Here is a 22,562-nt window from a genome sequence, read left to right as displayed (position 1 = left end):
GCTTAATGAAAGACATGCCCAAAATTCTTTTGAAGAAAAAAAGCTGATAACTTATGAAGAAGATGCAAATAAAAACAATGATATAACCTCTCACATCTATGAAAATGGCCTATGTAAAAAAGGGCAAGGAACAGTAAATGCTAATAGAAATGTATTATGTATGGTCCTCTATGGAAAACACTATGGAGATTTCTCAAGAAATAAAAATTAGAGCTACCATATCACCCAGTAGTCCCATCCTTTAGATATCCAGAGAGTACAAACAAAAACACCAGTTCGGGGCTAGAGCAAGAGCACAGCAGGTAGGGCATTTGTCTTGCATGCGGCCAATCCGGGTTCAATTCCCAACATCCCATATGGTCCCCTGAGCACTGCCTGATTCCTGAGTGCAGAGCCAGGAGGAATCCCTGTGCATAGCCTGGTGTGACCTAAAAAAACCAAAAAAAAAAGAAAAAAACCCCCACCAATTAAAAAAGATAAATCACACACCAAGATCTAGAAACAATCAAGTGCCCAATGACAGACGAATGGATAAAGATATTCATATAGTGATATGTACTATTCAGCTATAAGAAATTATGAAATCCTGTTGCTACAACATGAATGGAACTCAAATGAGGTTCAGGGCTGGTGTCATGCCAAGTGAAATAGGGGAAAGACAAGTTCTAGATAATTGCAATCAAATGTGTATAAAGAAAAAAAACAAGGAAATAGATATGTCTATCTGGATGTTTGGAGATATATACATACATATCTCCAAATGACTAAGAAAAGGTATTCCCCCTTTAAAAAAAATACTTTGACAGGATCTTAGATTTTTTTAATTTTTGGGATGAGTTGTGGTTCATTTTTATTCTTTTGAGGTATGTAATAGGTACAGGAAGTGTGGGAATAAACAAATAAGTCTTGTTTGGAGTTCTTAGTTTGATAAGCATATTCAGTGAAGCTTGCTTGAAGTTTTCAATTTGATGAATATAAACTGAGTTTTCAGGTTAATTGCCTCCAGTATTGTGTTCATTGAATTTTTTTTTTGTTTTGCTTTTTTTCAGTTCTTGCAAAATGGCTGAAAATTTGGATGAATTTATTAAAGAGCGAAAAGCCAAATTGGCCAAAGACAGAGCAGAGTTGGAACGTGATCCACCTTATATGGAAATGAAGGTAAAATCAATTTTCTTCTAATAGATTTCATTAAAATTTTGCAGTTTATCCTGTGTAAGTGCAAGGTATCTTCTTGAGTTAAGAATCTTGTATTTTATATTTTAATCTGGCCATTTTGTCATTCTGACTCTGAAAGACTAACTCTGGGCTGCTTTTTCATATGCTTTATGAGAAGGTTCAATGAATCAGTGAGATAAAATTCTTTAGCAATATATGAAAAAATGAATTAGAGTAGTTTCTTTTGTTTGAGTTTAGTGTATACATTTCAAAAACTGTTTCTTAAAGTATTGTCGCAAACAGGAAGATTAGAGCTTCTCTAGATTTGATGAAACTAATCTAGACAGAGGTGGCTAGGGTATAGATTGATCTATGCCATATGCATATGTTCTGTTCTTTTTTTATTTTTTTGGCTTTTTGGGTCACACCTGGCGATGCACAGGGGTTATTCCTGGCTCTGCACTCAGAGATTACTCCTGGGCTTCTCAGAACACCATATGGAATGCTGGGGATCGAACCTGGGTCGGCTGCGTGCAAGGCAAATGCCCTGCTGTACTTTCGCTTCAGCCCTCATATGTCCGTTCTAAGAAGAATACTCATTTATATTGATTTTTCCAAGATAATTTTGGTTTACCTCTTGATTTAGTACAAACTTATATGGCCTATCACCTACTTTTCAGGAAAAATAGTTACTTTGCAAAGTCCTGGGAGCCTGCCTTTAAGTGAGGAAGTAGAAAGAGCTACCTGAAGTTACACCAGAAGCCACTGTTGCTCTCCAGATTATTTCAGTACACACCCTACACAACTGCAGGTGGTATTTCCCACTTTGGGAAAGTAGCTCATTAGGCTTGGCATTTGCTCTTGACAAAGATATCCTCCTTGGATGATAAATAATATGAACATATTAACTATTAAAAAATATACATATAAAAATATATGTATGACTAATATTGTATACAAAAACATGATTAAGAAATTACATTTATTTTGTCTTTGGGGGGCGTACATATACGTATATAATGTACATATACATGTATATAATTCTGATATTAAGTAGTGAATGAGTAGTTATTTTTTTCTTAGTTCAAGTATTACCTACTCTGTGGGGTGACACCTCCTTCTTTTTTCGTCCCTTAGCCAGTCTCTCATTCTCATTCTCATGCTCAGTTTTGCACCTCTCTATATCTCTTCAGTAGTTTATGAATTAAAAAAAAATTTTAACTTACGTATTTCCATTGTTACTGTGTTTGGCATATCGAATACACCACGGGGAGCTTGCCAGGCTCTGCCATGTGGGCGAGATACTCTCGGTAGCTTGCTGGGCTCTCCGAGAGGGGCGGAGGAATCAAACTCGGGTCGGCCGTGTTGGCTGCGTGCAAGGCAAACGCCCTACCGCTGTGCTATCGCTCCAGCCCAATGGAGATGTTACTGGGCCTGCTCGAGCAAATCGACGAACAACAGGAGGGCCTTTACCTTTACCTTTACCTTTACCTTTATGTATTTCCATTACCTGGCATAGTGACTCTTTACTGACAAGTGAATTAGCTAAATTTTAGAATATTTATTATAGTATTAAATACATATTACTTTTCAAACCCTATTTTTTTTTCTTTTTGGGTCACACCCAGCGATGCTCAGGGGTTATTCCTGGCTCATGCACTCAGGAATTACTCCTGGCGGTGCTTGGGGAACCATATGGGATGCTGGGAATCGAACCTACGTTGGCCATGTTGGCTGCGTGCAAGGCAAATGCCCTACCCGCTGTGCTAGCGCTCCAGCCCCTCAAACCCTATTTTTAAAATTATATACTATATAATTTTGTTTACTGTGTAATGAAAATATCGATGAATATTCTCTTTTAAGTATTAATTTTAAAGCATTTCTTCCCCTGTAAATATTTATGTCTCTTTCAGGGAAAAGGATCAGAACAACTCTCTGAAAATAGTAAAATACTAATTTCCATGGCTAAGGAAAACATACCACCAAACAATCAACAGACCAAGGGTTCCTTAGGTAAGTCATTAGGTGAGCTAAATTGATTTTAAGATATTTTTAGCATGCCCTTGTGAAGGAGCTTTGTCTTGTCAAAAAGAAAAAATATTTTTCCAAGTTCTTTGTGATGATACTGTGTAAATGTAAGTAAACATACTTTGTGATGATAAAGTTTTTTGTGATGATACTCAGGGACTGTTTCTGTCATGGTGCCTGGGGATGGCTCTTGGAGGTAATTGGGGGTCCATGTAGTATGAGAATCAAAATAGGCCTCTTGCATACAAAGCGTATGCGCTAACCCTTTGAGATATCTCCCCAGCTCAGTATAATCTGTCACTGTCACTGTCCTCCTGTTGTTCAACAGTTTGCTTGAGCAGGCCCAGTAACATTGTGAGACTGGTTGTTACTGTTTTTGGCATATCGAATACTTCACGGGGAGCTTGCCTGGCTTTGCTGAATGGGCGAGATACTCTCGGTAGCTTGCTGGGCTCTCCGAGAGGGGCGGAGGAATCGAACTTGGGTTGGCCCATGTTGGCTGCATGCAAGGCAAATGCCCTGCCCGCTGTGCTATCGCTCCAGCCCTAAAATAAACATTTTAAAACAGTAAAAAAAATGCACATATGGTATATAAATATGTACATAACTTAATTTGAAGAGCATATCGTGTGTTTTGATAAATGTATTCACTGTAATGTTACATCTCTAGCAAAATCTTTAAGAACTAGTTCTTCACCAAAAGATAAGGTAAAAGGCAGCTATATTTATATGTATGGTAATATAGATGTGTTTGTATATGCACACAAAAATACATATAAAAATACATATAAAATCTCCAAAAAATACATTCCAATTTAAAAAATAGGCGGAATAATGGGATAGCATTTCACAGAAGTGAAAATTCAAATGAGCGTTTGAAAAGGTGTTCAGCATTAACAGTTATTAAGAAAATACAAATGCATGCTTTGCTTGCAGGAGACCCAGGTTTGATCCTCAGCATTACATGATCCCTGCAATATCATCAAGAGCAACCCCTGGGTATAGAGCCTGGAATAACTTTTATCACTGGGTATTGCCCAAAAAACAAAAACAAACAAAAATATACAGATACCCTGGCATGTAGTATAATATATTATTATATTTAAAGGACTTACTAAGAGTAGTCAGAGATGTATATCATCTGTAACTTCTTTGCTGGTAAGAATGTTTACTGTACAACTTTGAAAAATTGTCAGCATGGGGGCTGGAGCGATAGCACAGTGGGTAGGGCATTTGCCCTTCACGTTGCCAACCTGGGTTCGATTCCCAGCATCCCATATGGTCTCCCAAGCACCGATAGGAGTAATTCCTGAGTGCAGAGCCAGGAGTAATCCCTGAGCATCGCCAGGTGTTACCCAAAAAAGCAAAAAAATAAAAAACATTGTCAGTATCTACTAAATAAATGCACTGTGACCTTATTCAGTGACCAAGCAATTCCACATTCCATAAACACATGGTTACACGTATATTTTCACCAAGTGACATGTACAGGAATGTCTATAGTTTTGTTCCTGTCCCTCTGGATCTTCCCAAACAGAAGGAAATAGTTGAAGTATCTGTGAGGTATAATGGATACAGAAACAGTGTGACTTGATGGCCACCATTGCAAGAGGTAGAGGCCATGGTTCGTTGTGGTTCAGATCCAGGGCTTCACGCATGCATGGCAAATACTCTATTAAGTGAGTCACATTCTCATCACTGAGGGCCCAAACCTGACTGTCCAATGGCCTCTGTGGATGGCAGCCACTGAGTCGCCAAGAGGGAGCAGGTGGAGGGACAGCACCCTTTTCCCCCCTGGGGTGGCTCGGTGCCAGTAACCTACTGTGGGGACTGGATGCATTTTTGCCAAAAGCCACTGGGTTCCGAGATTTGTTTCTGAGTCTCTGGGATCATGGCCATTAAGCAGTTTGGTCAGGAACTAGAGAGGCCTTGCCTCCAATTATATAGCCGAGCCAGAGGTGGTTTGTGGGAGTGTGTCCCACATATCTAAGTTTTGGCCTCTACTTTCTTGGTAAACTTGGCCCCAAGTTGTTGGGGTGTGGCCAGAGGCACAGCATCATCATCCTTGCAACATTACTGACTTTTTCTCCTTGACATAACAGAGAATACATTGTGATCCTATGTAACTAGAAATTTTGCTTACTAGTTACTATGTGTCCTTGCTCACTGCAATTAGGCTACTCATAGTAGAAATGACATAGTAAGAATAGTGTGTTATTTTCCAACTTTCTCTTCTTCCTTTCACTTACTAAGGCATTTTTCAGTGACACATTCATTCAGGGAACGTTTCTTCGATACAGATTTGTGTGCCAGCCATTTTAAAGTTGAGTAAATTATGACCTAGCACTCACGGAGTATAGAGTCTATTTTCATATGTGATACTCCACTCAAGGTGAGAATCAAAACTATTTCTCTGTTTAGGAATAAATTATGTACCTTAAAAATAATAAAATTTAGGATTGTTTATTTGTTTGAGGAGAGAGTGAAATTTAAAATTCAAGCACAGAGAATACATTTGATTATTTTGGAAGGGAATTAGGAGCATGACTGAGAAGTGTCCATAAGGAATCTACTATATATAGCCCTTTTAAGTCTAGGAGTCAAATATTCCTTATATGTTTATCAAGAGAATTCAATTCTACAATATTTTCAGTGAAAAGTAGAATTTAGTATTTATAAAAATCAGTAGATTTGTTTATATTACTTTGACCTTGGGCTGGAGCGATAGCACAGTGGGTAGGGTGCCTTGCATGCGGCCGACCCGGGTTCGATTCCTTTGCCCCTCTTGGAGAGCCTGGCAAGCTACCGAGAGTATCTCGCCTGCACGGCAAAGCCTGGCAAGCTACTCGTGACATACTTGATGTGCCAAAAACAATTTGTTGTGAGACTTTACTGGATCCCATTCGAGCAAATCGATGAACAGCAGAAGGACGGTGAAGTGACAGTGCAGTGCTACTTTGACCTTTGCCCACCTGAAATATTTCAGTGATTAGGTAGTAATTTGATGCTTAAGTTTCCATCCTTTAGCTGCACCATGAGGAAGAAGACACAAAAATAGCAATACCCTTATCACTTTATAAGCTGCTGGTATTAGTTCATTTATATCCCTCAAATAACTAAATCTTCAAAATCTTTTTTAGAAAAAAATTAATACTGCATGTGATAGGACTAAGAGGGAAAGGGACTTAAGAAACTGAATACTCACTTGATATCTGTGTTTCTTGACATTGTTTTATTATTAAAATATTTGAGAAATATCTACCCTTGTTTTTAATAGCTTTATTGTGGTATAACTTCTGTATTGTAAATATTTTCCATTTCAGTTGTCTACATAAATATTATCGACTACAATTCATTGTTTTTTTATTTATTTATAAGGTGTGCAGCAGTGCAGTTGTTAAAGTAAAGTAAAGATCCTCCCGTTGATCATCGATTTGCTTGAGTGGGCCCAGTAATGTCTCCATTGGACACTTTGTTGTTACTGTGTCTGGCATATCGAATACGTCACAGAGAACTTGCCAGGTTCTGCCGTGCGGGCAAGATACTCTCGGTATCTTGCCGGGCTCTCCGAGAGGGGCGGAGGAATCGAACTCGGGTCGGCCATGTTGGCTGCGTGCAAGGCAAATGCCCTACCGCTGTGCTATTGCTCCAGCCCTCGGCCTTTTGGCTAAGATCAAGTGCAGTTATTATCGCCTCCAAACAATTTTTTTGTACTCTTAAAAAGAAACTACTTGAAGTTGAAATATCTCTTATAAACATCTAGCTAAAGTTTCTATTTGTGATGATAAATCATAGAAATGGATAAAGGTGAGGCTTAAAACATTGCCCGTCTATGTAATGACATTGAATTTGCTGTTACAGTGGTAAATTTTGTTATGTTATATTTTATTACAATGAAAATGAACAATTTCTTTGAAATTAAAATTGGTGATTCAACTTTCAAAGTATTTGGAAATTTCAGGCCCAGCCATGAATAAACCTATTATATAGGTATGTGTGTATAATTTTTTTTTTTTTTTTGTGCCACAACAGGTCCGAGCTTTTATTCCTGGCTCTGCACTCAGGAATAACTCCTGGTGGTGCTTTGGGGACCATATGGGATGTTGGGGATTGAACTCAGGCCAGCTGCTTGCAAGGCAAGCGTTGTACACAGTGTACTCTCTCTCCAGCTCCCAGGCCTATTAATTTTTAATAAACTTGTTATAACAAAGATAATCTTATATATTAAAAACTTTATACACTCAAAACCTTTCCACAGAAAAACAAACACATCAGAATTATTTTTGGTGTTTTATTTTTTTAGATAAATTTTAATAGAATTAAGTGAAAGCATAATTGGCTTGGTTTTAATTTTGCTATCCTTAATAAAACAAGACAAATGCAGAAATGTCTGTCTTAAGAGGAAATCACACACTTATAAAGACATATCATAGTATATAAGTATCTTTTTACAAAAAACTGAATGAATAAATCATCAAATATTGTAATATAGAATATAGGGGAAAGATTCCCTCAACACCCTCAAACCAACTATATATCTCATGCACCTTATGTTATTTCATGATCAAAGGACCTTTGATCAACCTATGCACCTAATTTTTGATCCCTAGTACCACATATAGTCACCCTAGCTTGCCAGGAGTGATTCCTGATTTCAGAGCCAGGAATAAGCCCTAAGTAATATTTCCCCTAGCCCCCACCAAAAAACAAAACAAAACAGTAGCAAAACAGCAGCAACAACAGCAACAAAGAGTGACCAGAAGCACATAATGTTATGTGCTTATGGAGAGGTAGGTTGGCACTCCAGCCAAACTTTGATGAGATGAAAATCCAAAGAAGCATGAACTATAGACCAAGTGGGGAGATAAAGAACTTTGGGCGTGGTTACTCAAGCTCCCAGGATTTTTGTGAGCTTCTTCACTAAGTAGGTGGATGCCTGAAACAAAGTACTATTACATGACTCTCAGCTCTGGCAATTTTACAGTCAGCATGGCAGGCTGAATTTTCTCCCTGTATAATAAAGATCTGTCTTCAGTGATATGCCACAGTAGTCTAAGCCACTCCAGGGTTTCTCAGCCTTTTCTCACCCATGGTCCCCTTCTGTTTTTTCCTTCCTATGGTCTCCCTGTCTTATCAATTGTCCCCTAATTTTCATTCTGTGCCCCCTCTTCTCCATACTTGTGGTTCCATTGTACCATCTGGAAGACCCACAGGAGACCCTGGTGAGAAATGCAAGTCTAAACCATGGGAAATGCACCCTACAGCTAGTGCTCTGCAGAGAAAGTTCCGAGGGTGCATTGGCTGTGATTTAAGAAAGGAAAGGCTTTGGAGACTCTGGGGACATGCAACTATTTAGAGCTCTAATGTATTTTTTCATAAAGGAAAGTTCCACATGGGCAGCCAAGATTCAGTGCTGTGACCTGATATAAAATCGCAGCACTTTTAGCAAATATAGTGTGGAAAATGAAACCCATCCCTCCTGTTTTTACACCTCCACCATTAAGCCACACCCCTCAAGCCCCAGAATCAAACTTAATGATGAACAAAGTAGGATCAAAGGAGGATGCCTAGAACGTAACACATTTATTTTTGGGAGTTTTGGGCCATAAGGATCATTTCTGGTGATGCTCAGGGTTCGTATGCAGTGCCATTCCGGGAGTTCAACTTGGAAATCAATCACCTTAACTCCTGTACTATCTCTCTAGACCATGGATAATAACTATGAGGAAAATAACAAGATTCTGTAAGTGAATAATAGAAAACCAAAAAAATAAGAAATGAAGGGGTATAAGGAGTTTTTTTTAATCAAAGATATTGAAGCTTGTAGGTTCTAGGGGATAGGGCTATGCCATAACTGGTAGAATCCCAAATTCCATCCTTGGCACTGTGTGGCATCTCAGTCTTGCCAGGTATAGCCCTAGTAGTCCTTGAGTCACACTACATGATCCTTTCAGGGTCTCTGAAAACCACTAGGGTGACTTTGGTAGCAACTGAGTTCAGATCTATCAGACTTAAACGTTTGCTGGAGTGATCTTGCCTCTTTTTTTAAATTTTACTTTTATTATAATTTTATAAAGTAGTTCACAATATTTGATTACATTTATTATTCGAACACCAATCCCACCATTATACTTTCCAACCACCATATGTGGATGTTTCTATCCAGAAGCTCAACCCCTTTCCCAAAGCGGAACCGAAATAATTTATTTTGTATTGTTTGTTATGAATAAACCAGTGAAAATGCTCCAAAAAACTTTCCTTAGAGGAGAGTGTGTGAAGATCGTATTTCACCCAAAAGCCATTAAGTCCTTCTAAAAAAGATCACGAACATGTTGTTAAAGGTTGAACCTTGGGACTGGGGTGATAGCACTGTATGTAGGGTGTTTGTGTTGCATGTGGCTGACCCGGGTTTGATTCCCAGCATCCCATATGGTCCCCTGAGCACCGCCAGGGGTAATTCCTGAGTGCAGAGCCAGGAGTAATCCCTGTGCATCGCTGGGTGTGACCCAAAAAGGAAAAAAAAAGGTTGAGCCTTGTGTGCTTATATCTATATCCGTAAAAATATATTTCCCTCTAAGATAGGTTGCCTTCTACTTTAAGCCCCATCAAATGTGGTGTGCTACTTTTGGAGTATGAGTGGTGTGAAGTGTGAGATGTCCAGGGATAGATTTATTCATGAGTATGGGTAAGACTTGGCCCGAGCATGTGGAGAGTGACCAGAAGTATGGTGGAGCTTGAGTTCTGGAGGTTTTTGGCTTCCAGGGCTGGGTCCCTTGGGACCTCATCTACCCCCCTTGGGGGCACCTCGAGTGAAACAGCTTGGCACGGGGTCGAGGCAGTATGACTGTGGCAGTGTTGTGCTATGCTCTCTTCCTAAAGAGAAGGACAATGAGTCTCTGGATCATGGTCATTGATGAGTTTATCTGGGGCCAGCCAGAGGTGGCTTGTGGGTGTGACTGCCGAGTTGCCGGAAATGTGGGAAACATGGGGGGAAATCTCCAGACAACATAGTTTTTGCTAAGGGAAAAAGTGAAAAAGTGAAAGTCAATTATTATTACTTTTGTTTTTTTGGCCCTTCTCAGAGTTTTGTTTTTATTTTATTTTTTAAATTTTTTAAATTAATTATTTATTGAATCACCAGGCTGGAGCAATAGCACAGCTAGCAGGGTGTTTGCCTTGCAAGCCACCAACATGGCCGACCCGAATTCGATTCCTCTGCCCCTCTCGGAGAGCCCGGCAAGCTACCGAGAGTATCTTGCTCACACAGCAAAGCCTGGCAAGCTACTCGTGATGTATTCGATATGCCAAATACAGTAACAGTTGTACAATGGAGATATTACTGGGCCTGCTCTAGCAAATCGATGAACAACGGGAGGACAGTGACAGTTACAGTGATTGAATCACCGTGAGAACAAGTCACAAAGCCTTTCAGTTCAAGTCTCGGTCGGTCATACAATGATCAAACACCCGTCCCTTCACCAGTGTACATTTTCCACCACCAAGAACCCAGTATACCCCCCTCCCACCTATCCCCTGCCTGTATGGCAGATTTCCACTTTATTCTCTCTCTCTACGTTGATCACATTCAATATTATGACAAAAGACCCAACATTGTTATTTGGAATTTTCCCCACCTTTCAGATCTGCCACAGAGACATCATTAGATAATTTGTTTTTTATTGCTGATTATGAAGAGCATATGATGTCGTGTGGCCACAGTAGTGGCCACGTGAATTTGGATTTCTGATATTTTAGTAATAAACCTAGAGGGATTACTACCAGGAGCCCCTGGGGTCCGAGAGTGGTGTTTGTGTCTCTGGGTTCATGGTCGGTCAGAAGCTGGAGGAGGAGTTTGAGGGTGGCAACGTGGAGCATTGTCATGGCGGGGAGCATGACTGATTCCACCCCCCACCCCATGAAACTGCACGTGCCTCGTCAGTGTAGTCTCATACCTGTCTGTTCATTAGGCTCTAAAAGATGCAGGCCACCATACCGCAGCTGCAAAGGGGAACAGGCGGAGGGACAGACACCCTTCCCCTCCCAGGGTGGCATAGCACCATAGTTAAATACACAGTCCAGATGCATTTTGATTGGGCATTTCTTTTTTTTTTTTTTTTGCCTTTTTGGTCACACCCGGCGATACACAGGGGTTACTCCTGGCTCTTCACTCAGGAATTACTCCTGGTGGTGCTGGGGGACCATATGGGATGCTGGGAATCAAACTCAGGTCAGCCGCGTGCAAGGCAAATACCCTACCCGCTGTGCTATCGCTCCAGCCCCTGGGCATTATATTTCGCTCAGATTTTCCCATCACCATTCAAGCCTATTTTTCAGGAACAAATGGTAGATCATTTATTTTCCATTGATCACTTTGCATATCAGGAAATGCCCATAGAATTCTCCGGGAGTTGTGGAGCCCTCCAGCCGGTTTTTTTCTTTGCTGCAGTGTGCTGTAAGATGGCGCTGTGGGCAGGTTGTGGGCATGACTTCCGGAATCAGAGGTTGCCTGGGAGCTGGGGTGGCCCTGTTGCAGTTTGGAAAATAGTTCTGGTACCCGCATGCCAGAGCCATGCTTGTAGAAGCTCATGGTCACTGGGATTCCATCTGGAGAAGACGTGAAAGTCAATTTATTATAAGCTTTTCACTTATGTCAAGTATAAATAAACTGGCAAAGTATAAAAAATAACTCATAGATTCTGAGAAACATTGTGATACCAGAGAGAAAGGATAAGTAATGGTAGGAATGGGTAAAGAGTTAATTTTGATTGTATGATGGCTCACAATCAAATTTATGATGGAAAAATTAATTATTATGTACTTAACATCAGTATGAAGTGATACTTCAGAAATATTTTACTATTGGGAAAAAATCCTAGAGACAAAAAAGTAATGGTAATGATAGTTATTTGTGTAGGAGGACAGGTTGGGTAGAGGCATTATTTTGTATTATATTGCCATTACCCATAGAAACTTTAAAAAAAATTCCTTTTTTTTTTGTATTTGAGATGATTGGGGGTTGTGTGCATTTAGTTGTGGTGCGCCTCAGTTTTAATTGTATGCTAACCAGGGATTGTATACTTGACTATAGTGCTAACAATACTCAGTTACAGTTTCTCCACACATTTTTTTGTTGTTTTCATATCCTTGATTGTGGTATACCAGAGATCCCTAAGAGCAGAGCTTCTGGGATCATACTTAGTCCAATAAGATAGTCCCAGGGATCAAATTCTGACAACTTCACTAGACTCATGTTTACATAGCAAACATATCATACTCTGCTGCTGAGATGTCATCCCCAGGCCCACTGAGAAACATTTTTTGAAATGGTGAGGCTTTGGGGCGCCATATCGAGTGATGCTGGGAGCTACTCCCAGAGCTGTGCTCAGACTTTACTCTTGGTGGTGCTTGGGGGCGACCATGTGGTGCTGGGGATCAAATGGTGTCAGCTGCATGCAAGACAAGGACCTTAACCTCTTTATTACCTCCTTTCCTTATGAAAAATTTAAATAATGTCGAAAATAGCCAGCTTCAGGTCTCAGAACTAACATGAGCATGCTCCTTCTCATTGTGCTTTGTTATAGGAATTGAATTAAAATTGAAGTTGGAGATTTTTCTTGCACACACTCATATATGCATGTACTCACAACCACGGTTAGTTTGCGAATAAGCTACATTAATAAGAATTTGTTTTCTTTCTAGGAATCAATTATGGATTAAGTTTACCACTTGGAGAAGACTATGAGCAGAAGAAACATAAATTAAAAGAAGAACTGCGGCAAGATTATAGACGTTATCTTACTCAGGTAATTAAATGTATTAGTTGGATGTTATGCATGAGAATTGAATAATTGAATTTTAAATTTGTTTTCCTATGGTTTAGTTATATTAAGTTTTAGATTTTCAGTTTTATCTAGAAATGGAATATTAGAAAATATGTTTTTTAGACATAGTGGCTTGGAATATTACAGACTCAACTAGAGTAGGGCAGGGAGTTTAAATTTCATGTTGATTTTTTTTTTTTGGCGGGAGTTCTTTATTTAAATTTTACTTTTTCTCTTTGGGATTTAATTTTAAATGAGATTATAAATTCTGGTCGTTCGTGTTTTCTGTAAATTTATTATAATGTAATGTAGCTCAGTTATGACTTAGTAGTCTGTTCCCTCTGACATACATTAAAATGACATATGTGGACTTACATATGCTAATTATTTTCTTATGAGCCTAGCCAATAAAAGTTTCATTAATTATTTAACCTTTGAAATATTTGACTTATGATTTAATAAAGTATTGCTTTAGTGCTTAAAAATTATTTTACATAATTATGATTTTAAATAATCATGCATTACATCCCAAGCTCATCTTTAGCTCTTTACTACTTTACGCTTATTTTAAATATTTAATGGTCTCTTGTTTATTATGATTTATACATGAAGAGAAAGAATTTTGAATACATTTTATCAACAGTTTTTTCCCCTTGACTTTAGGGAATTGCACAAGCAAAAAGAAAGGTAGGGTTGCCTGCCTTCTCTTTTAGCTTTGTTTTTTAGATCTAGTAGCTTGTAATAATTAATTGTTGCTCTCAATCCAATATAAAAAATGGTTTTATTTGTGATCTTGAAGCTTTTGAATACTTTTATTTTATATCTGTTTTTTTTTGCAAAATGAATTTATATTATAATTTTTATAGCTATAATCCAGTCTTTAATTCCTGCATTGCATTTGTTTTTGTTGTTTTTTTATGCCTCAATAAACATTATGTTGCTATTTTTAAATTCATTTTTCAGCATGCCATGTTTTCTTCTTTAAATTACATTAATCACATTAGAATTAACGTAGTAGTAAAATATTGAGATGTGTTTAAATGATTTATTGTCACTATTTGAATTGCTCAATATCTTTGTACCAAAACTTGAGGATTACTTTTGTGAATGTTGTTTTTTTTTCTCTTTTTTGGGGGGTGAGGTCTCCCAAAAAGTGCTCAGGGTCTGTATGGGCTACTCTTGCCATACTCAGCAAACCAGGCTGGATCGCTCAATGTTTGGTTCAGTGATGGCATCTTGCTCAGCCCCGAGGTGCTGGAAACCACAGGGAAACCTTGATTGTGCCTGTGGAAGCAGGGCATTTAGTGCCAAGGACCTTGAACACATCTATGACCATTGAGCTTTCTTGGGCTCCAAAGAGGGACAGCTTTCTACTTTCATTAAACTTCCTTCAAAAATTATCTTATACAGCCATTTATCATTCAACTAACACTTTAAAATCACTTTTGAAGATGTATTATGTCTGAATCTTGTGTTAAAGAGCTTAGAATTTCATGTGGTGCTAGCATCCATAAACATTTAAGAAATGATAATTCTAACAAGGAGGATAAAATGATCAGAAAAGGGGGGTTGGAGAGACATACAGTGGGTAGGACACTTGCCTTTTATGCTATCATCCTGGTTTTGATCCCCAAGCCCCTTACAGGAGTGAACCCTGAGTGCAGAGCCAGGAATGAGCTCTGAGCACTGCTGGGTGTGACCTAAAGACAAAAACAAAATGATCAGAAATGGTGTATTTTTTTTCTTTTTTGGACCACATGCAGAGCTTACTCCTGGTTCTGCACTCAAGGATTACCTGGAGCTGGGCTCAAGGAACCACATGTGGTTTGGGGAACTTGGATTGACTGCGTGCAAGGCCTTTCTTTATCCACTGTAATTTCTAGGCCCATGATAGGTGCTATTTTGTAAAGGTGAAATAGGATTGGGATATTGTAGTGGTCCACTTCAATATCCAAGGTCGATATTAAAGAGGGCAAGTTACATATGGAGAATTTGTAATGAAGAAGGATTGGATAATAGGTAGATTTCTACTTTGTATATTAGGTTTCCCAGTTTAACAGCCTGATACATTTGTTTCACCGTATCAGGTGTACCAGCTTGGCTGGGTTAGGACAGATTCTTTTTGAGAGTAAGAAATAATAAAGTTAATAGATATAGGAGAGGGTCAGATTGGAAAGCAGATTTTTAACTTGCTATGTGTGATAGGAAGTGGTGAATACTTTACCTCTTTAAGCAATCTGTGAGGAACTTGAAAACTGTATTTCAGAACAGTTAGTTCTGCATATTCGAGTCTTTTATCTTCCTGTCCTAACTAAATGTTGCAGATATTAAACAGAGCTCCTTCCACTATGGTAATTTTCAGTGTGTTTTACATGATACTTTCCAGAATGATTCTATTTCTTACTGTGTGTAAATACTTCAATTTCCATTTATCTGCCTGCAGGATAAAAATTCAGACTCTCTTCTCTTCCTCTTTCTTGTTTTATTACTCATCCTTCTTTAATTATTCCCTGGTCTTGGACCTCAGTGTGCTCCCATCCCCCTAATGTTTCTTATGGAGTGAGATGTCCCTTTTATATGAACCATTTTCCCATTTATTTATAAATCGTAGGGGGAGAATTCAAAACACATATTAGTAGGAAGTAAAGGAAGCAATTGCTGTGCCATAGAGATAGTACAGGAAATAAGACTTGCCTTGAATATGACTGGCACTAGTTTGATTACCAGCACTGTATATGATCTGAACACCTTTAGGGGCCACTCCTGAGCACAGAGCCAGGAATATTTTGAGTACAGCTTGCTGTGGCCCAAAAATCTAAAAAATAAAACTAAATAAAATAAGATGGGAAAAAGAAATTGCTGCTGTAACAAGAAGATCAAGTATTTAAATTCAGAGACACTCGAAGGAATTTTAGTGTTGTATTATCATTGATATAGTTTTAGAGAAGTGGTACTTGTTAATATGAAAGACAGTTTGGTGTTGGTATTAGAAGATGGAAATGGAAATAAAAAGCAATGGAAAATGGAAATTATGTAGAATATAGTGGCTGCAATGGTTTTATTGACTCCTGCAATAAGGACACTTTCTAGGTTCCAGTCTCTAGATTTATTGTGGCTTCTCGATGTTGAAGTGCCTAAAATTAAAAAGAGTTTGCAAAGAAAAGCCATTAAAAAGTAAAGCCACTATCTTTCCTGTGTTTTTAGAATAGGACACTTCACATTATAAGAATGCAAGATTGACATTTTCTCGGAGACTTTCAGCTTGATATTTTTACCTCTCTCCTGGTCTGGAGCCATAGCACAGTGGTAGGGCATTTGCTTTGCAAGCCACCGCCCCGGCCGAGCTGGGTTAAATTCCTCTGCCCCTCTTGGAAAGCCCGGCAAGCTACCGAGAGTATCTCGCCCGCGCAGCAAAGCCTGGCAAGCTACCCGTGACGTATTCGATATGCCAAACACAGTAACAACAAGTCTCACAATGGAGACGTTATTGGGCTTGCTTGAGCAAATTGATGAACAACGGGAGAATAGTGCTACAGTGCTACCTCTCTCCTGAACTCAGTAAAATAAAAATTTAGCTGCCTATCTGACATTTTCACTTAGGAATATAATTATATTGATACCTCATGTTGAATATATCCAAAGGGAAAGGAAGCTCCATAATTCCATTTTTCTTACTTTGGTACCCTATTCTTTAGACTTCTTTTTGTTTGGTTGGGTTTTTGGTTTTTTTTCCTTTTTGTTTTGTTGGTAATCTGCTATGTAGTTACTCTTCACTATATTTACTACTTCAGTTTCCCTTGCTTGAATATAAGTTTTGGGAATGCAGGTATTTTGTATGTTTTCTTCATTGATAAGTCCCAAATGTATCAGTTTGGGACATAGTAGACCCTCAGTATTTATTGAATAGATGAACAAGTGAGTAGGATTAAAATTTTTTTTTTTTTTTTTGCTTTTTGGGTCACACCCGGCGATGCTCAGGGGTTACTCCTGGCTCATGCACTCAGGAATCACTCCTGGCGGTGCTCGGGGGACCATATGGGATGCTGGGAATCGAATCTGTGTTGGCCATGTTGGCTGCGTGCAAGGCAAACGCCCTACCTGCTGTGCTATTGCTCCAGCCCAGGATTAAAATTTTTTAAAAAATCTCAGTATTGTTATTATGATTTAAATTTTCCATTTTATTGATAACTTCAAACTTGATCCTGGACTTGTTTTGGGAGAAGGGAATTATCCTGTGAAATCTGAGAGGATAGGTTATCTTTTTTCAGGTGCATATATGCTACGCAGTGATTAGGTTTTTTGTAGTCTTAGGTGTATGGAGATATAGTTGTGGCATATGTTTTCCCTTCACAAATAAACTTACTTTTTAAAATTTATTTTTTATTTTTAATTCACCATGAGAATACAAGTTTACATTTATAACATAAATTAAGTTACTAAATTAGTAAACTTAAATTCATAACCTTAGACTGAAACTATTAGTCATTTAGTTCATATTAGTCACTTGTTTCCATAGTGTTACATTTTTATACATTATTATATTGTAGTTATTTATATACATGATTATTTCCCCAACTGAATTGTAAATCTTTTGAGTATAGGGAAATGATGCTTTGACTCCCTACCACCAAAAAAAGTAACTACCTGGAAGGCATTAGATGGTCAATAATTACTTATTTAAGAATAACTAAAAGGTTGGGAGCCAGTAGTACAGTGGGTAAGGTACTTTCCTTGTACATGTACCAATCCTGGTACATGGCCAATCCTGGTTTGATCCCAGGTACCACATATGGTCTTCCCTGAGCACACAACCAGGAGTAAGCCCTGAGAATCACCAGGTGTGGCCCAGAAACTCCCCTATCCCTCAACAAAAAGAAGATATGGAGATGGAAATATTAATAAGTACAAATCGTCTTAATACTAATTAACCCAGTGATGTATATGGAATTATCCTTACTTCACAGACCAGGAAGCCAAGCAGAGAATTTAAGTTACTTGCTCCAGATTATGTAGATTGCTAAGTATCAGTACAGAAAAGTTAGGCATTGTGTGCGTCATCTAGCAGCAATAGATAGTTATGTATTGCAAATGAAAATTAAGGCTTATTCTTCTCTTTAGGGAGATGTTTATTGAAAGAAAATGATCATTTTCTAATTATTTTTTGTATGGTCTCTGGAGTTGTCATTTTCTGTTATCCATCTCATTCTTTTGCTCTGCTTATTGTAATTGTGTAAAATGTAGAATGTGAAGACATACTTGTAAAATATTTTATGAAAACAATTAGTAATATATTTTCTTAATATGTACAGAAAAATTTTCTATCCACGAGTGAAATAGATCCGTCTACTTTGGGAGTTTCTCTTCCTATTGATGAAAGATTATCTGCCAAGGTATGTGTATAGAAAATTATAATGAATAGCGATAGTATGAGACATCAAAGTCATGACTAAAACATGTTTCGGCTCTAAATGAAAGTAGAAGATAATATTATTTTCCATATTTGAATTCTTCAAAGTTTTGTGTAGTCTATAAATTGTGCTGTTAAATTTCTTTTTGAATATTACATTTATGATATGTTGATTATCAAATATTTGGAATTCAGTCTTTTCAGTATTGGTTTCTGAGATGTTGAGTATATGTTCTGTTTCAAAGTAATAATCTTTGACATATATGAAGAGTAGATGAGATATCCTAAGCTTCGTATGTAGGGTAAGGATCTAGAGTTACTTGAATGTGTGTTTCTGTTGTTTTGCAAAACATGTACATACTTTTTTCGAGATAAGCACTAGCATCTTAAAGGTGTGTCATGAGCCTATTAATGAATGTGGGGCCACATGATAAAATGTTTCTGTTCACACAATGATCAAAAGTTAATTCACAGTCAAATACAATGAAGTTGAGGTGTTTCTTGCAGTATTTTGCCCAAGTTGCATTTCTTGGATGAAAAGTGGTCACAGTGAAAAGAAAATGTTTAACTAGTCCTGACTTAGGCTATATAACTTGTGAACGAAGATTCTTCACAAGTGAAGTAGGTTCCATCCATTAGGGACCTCATTTATTGATCTGGATCTGAGAATGTAGTGATGCATATTGTAATGTGATAAATCACACATTGATGGTCTTTGACCTCTTTACATGTCTTCTATTATTTCTGAAATAATAAAGCTTAAATTTAAATATGATTTCTGTATGAGTCTAATTTGACATTAAGGTATATACCTTTTTCTGAAGTTGAAATTCACATTGCCTTATGATTTGTGTTTTAAGGAAAGGTTGAAACTTGAACGCAACAAAGAATACAACCAATTTCTCAGGGGTAAGGAAGAAACCATTGAAAAATTCAGAGATATAGAGAAGACTATTGAGGTAGGTTTTACCTTTAAAGTAATCTTTAAAACTAAAGCCTGCGTATTGTGTACTTAAGTAAGTAAGTAAGTAAAGGCCCTCCCGTTGATCGTCGATTTGCTCGAGCGGGCCCAGTAACGTCTCCATTGGAGACTTTGTTGTTACTGTGTCTGGCATATCGAATACTCTCGGTAGCTTGCCGGGCTCTCCGAGAGGGGCGGAGGGATCGAACTCGGGTCGGCCACGTTGACCGCTTGTAAGGCGAACGCCCTACCCGCTGTGCTATCTGTATTAGACATGTCACATTAGACAGTTTTTACGTAAATATTTTAAAAATTAAGCACAAAATCAAATCTAGTACACTTAAGTATCTTGTTGTAAATGACTTTATCTCATTGAAGAACTTGCTTTGCTTATTTAACATTAACTTTATGTGGGAGGTTTATTTTTATGTTTGGTTTTGGAGCCGTATGTAGTGATACTCAGGGGACTACTCCTGGACATTGCCCAGGGGCACTCAACAGTGGTACTTTGGGGACCATATATGATAATGGGAATCAAACAGGTGTTGGCTGCATACAGGACACTCAGTGGTGGTACTTGGGGGACCATATTTGATTGATTGTAACACTGTCTTCCTGTTGTTCATCTATTTGCTCGAGCAGGCACCAGTAACGTCTTACAACAAATTGTGAGACTTTGTTGTTAGTGTTTTTGGCATATCGAATACGTCACGGGTAGCTTGCCAGGCTTTGCTATGTGGGTGAGATAATCTTGGTAGCTTGCCAGGCTCTCTAAGAGGGGTGGAGGAATCGAACCCAGGTCGACTACGTGCAAGGCAAATGCCCTACCTGCTGTGTTATTGCTCCAGCCACCATATGATAATAGGAATCAAACAGGTGTTGGCTGCATACAAGGCAGGCACCTTAACCACTGTACTAGCGCTAGCCCTGAAGTGACATTTTTTAAATATTGAAAGTATATATATATTTTCAGACATAAAGATTATTGAAATAAATAGAAACATTTTAACCACTTCTATATTCTTTGTATTAGAAAGAATTTAATCTGAAATATTTTGAAGCGATATAAAACTGCCAAAACATGTCTGGTATTTTCTGGGATGTGAATTTTCCTTTAGCTTACTGTCTTTCTTTATCGTCACTGTACACATTGCAGTTGACTGTATTTGATAATGGGTTTTATTGAGTGATAACACTTCCTTATGGTTATTTTATAAGGTAAAATATTTTTTATAGGTGATTAATCATAAGAATTGAGGTGATATACTAAATATCACTTGAGGGTTTAGTTAATTTTAAGATGTATGATCTCACTATTTCTTCTTTATCTTTAATTGAACAGTCCAAGAATCAAAGAAATAAAAAGCCTAATAGTCAAGTTAAGCCTGATCTATCTTCACAAATAAAGACATCTTTTGAAAATTTGGAGGGTCCTAGGAGAGAGGTTATAATTCCTTCAGAGGAATATGAAGAGCTTCTAAACCAAAGACGAATAGAGGAGGACCGGTATCGACAACTAGATGATGAAATTGAATTAAGGAATAGAAGAATCAGTAAAAAATCTAATGAAGATCAGGGCATTTCCAATAGAAAACATCAGAGATTTGCCAGCAAGACTGATGCTTCAACTAGAAGATCATATAGGCTGAATGAGGATCATGCTTTTGATAGACAGTATTACAGACCAGACAAAGATCCTGAAGTAAGTGAAGAAATGGACGAGAGGTTTAGATTTGAAAGTGATTTTGATAGAAGATTTTTGAAAATGTATCCAAATGACAGGTATTTATAACTTTATTTATTATCTTTATATAGCTTAATATTTATGTTGTTACTTTTTATTGTTATATTAGGAAGAAAGTTTTGAGTTATGTATTTGATTAAATTTGGGTTGTTCTCAGTTTTAAGGTTTACCATTTTCTTTTTCCCTTTTCATTTTTGGTGCCCCTGCGAGAACAAAGAAAAACTCAAGATGGGAGAAGGAGATCCCATTATACTAAAATTTACATATTGATATTCTACAACCTTTATGTAAAATTAAATGAGAAATAAAATTTCCCAGAGAGGGACAGAAAAAATAGCTGCTATGGCGGAGGAAAAAAAAATAGCTGCTATGTCTCAACTTTGGAAGTAGGTAGAATGAAAACAAACAAAAAACTTTACTGAAGATTTGAGCTGTAGCATAGAAGTGGTTCAGGTGTATAGTTTAAATTCATGCCATCAGTAATGTTCAATAAAATCTGTGAAGCAAGAAACCAAGGTTGTTTCAGAATCATAGTGACCCTAAGGGAGCAAGGGAAAAATTACTCCGCATCAATAACTTCACGTAAAAACCAGGTTGATCGTTGTCTCAATCTCTGATGTTAAAGAGGAAAAATAAGGATATTATAAAATACATTAAATGATATTTTACTTTTAAGGTTTCTATACTCTAAATATACTTATTAACACATTCATTTGCTTTGGGATATTAAGCATTTATTGAAGTATTTTGGAAATTTCCTGATCCTTTTCAGTTCTGGATGATGGTTTTTGTGAAACTGTTATTTCTTAACTGATACAATGGGGTTGTTTTGGAACAGTCTATTAGTGCTTATAACTTTCTGTATTTTAATCTTTTAGATTTGTGCATGAAAATATCTGTTTCAGGGCCTGGAGCAATAGCACAGCAGGTGGTAGGGTGTTTGCCTTGCATGCAGCCAACCCGGGTTCGATTCCCAGCATCCCATGTGGTCCCCTGAGCACCGCCAGGGGTGATTCCTGAGTGCAGAGCCAGGAGTAACCTCTTTGTATCGCTGGGTGTGACCCAAAAAGCAAAAAAAAAAAAAAGAAAATATCTATTTCATATTTGTCATTGACTTGTTACACAGAGGCTTACATCTAAATTTTAAATACTGACACCTGTATTAAAAGTTTTTTTAATATTTTAGAAAATTTTGATGAAAAATATTCTACACTGAGTACTGTTGATTAGTAATAAGCATAGCCTTTACAGGTCTTTTATCTTTTTTTTTTTTTTGGATATTATATTATGCCCACCCTCTTTTAATATTCACTCTGATTTAAGTAATTTGAATAAGTAACTAGAATTTTGCAGTGGTAATTGTAGTCTTTCTGATACAAACCATATTGTTTATACTTAAGAAAATGCTACTAATCATGTTGAAGGAAGTTGAAAGCTGCCCTAATT

At 37.7% G+C, this 22,562-nt stretch overlaps 1 protein-coding gene across 10 annotated transcripts in view; it reads left to right on the top strand.

Moving 5' to 3' along the window:
- The window catches only part of CSPP1 (centrosome and spindle pole associated protein 1), a 110,048-nt gene that overhangs the window by 8,658 nt on the left and 78,828 nt on the right, over positions 1 to 22,562 (top strand). For 4 of the 10 annotated variants that reach the window (XM_056110425.1, XM_056110408.1, XM_056110391.1 and 1 more), the window contains exons 2-8: positions 1,050 to 1,158; positions 3,069 to 3,168; positions 12,883 to 12,986; positions 13,668 to 13,691; positions 18,314 to 18,394; positions 19,272 to 19,370; positions 20,715 to 21,154. In XM_056110425.1, coding sequence (XP_055966400.1) covers positions 1,060 to 1,158; positions 3,069 to 3,168; positions 12,883 to 12,986; positions 13,668 to 13,691; positions 18,314 to 18,394; positions 19,272 to 19,370; positions 20,715 to 21,154 — 947 coding nt within the window. In that variant the 5' untranslated portion in view covers positions 1,050 to 1,059. The remainder of the gene's footprint in view (positions 1 to 1,049; positions 1,159 to 3,068; positions 3,169 to 12,882; positions 12,987 to 13,667; positions 13,692 to 18,313; positions 18,395 to 19,271; positions 19,371 to 20,714; positions 21,155 to 22,562) is intronic. The other 6 variants (XM_056110434.1, XM_056110400.1, XM_056110385.1 and 3 more) reach the window with 2 other exon arrangements.

The sequence above is a fragment of the Sorex fumeus genome, unplaced genomic scaffold (genome assembly GCF_029834395.1).
Source record: "Sorex fumeus unplaced genomic scaffold, SorFum_2.1 ptg000002l, whole genome shotgun sequence".
Classification (NCBI taxonomy): Eukaryota; Metazoa; Chordata; class Mammalia; order Eulipotyphla; family Soricidae; genus Sorex; species Sorex fumeus.
Note: the sequence above shows the minus strand (reverse complement) of the source record. Positions and strands in the feature narration are given on the sequence as shown.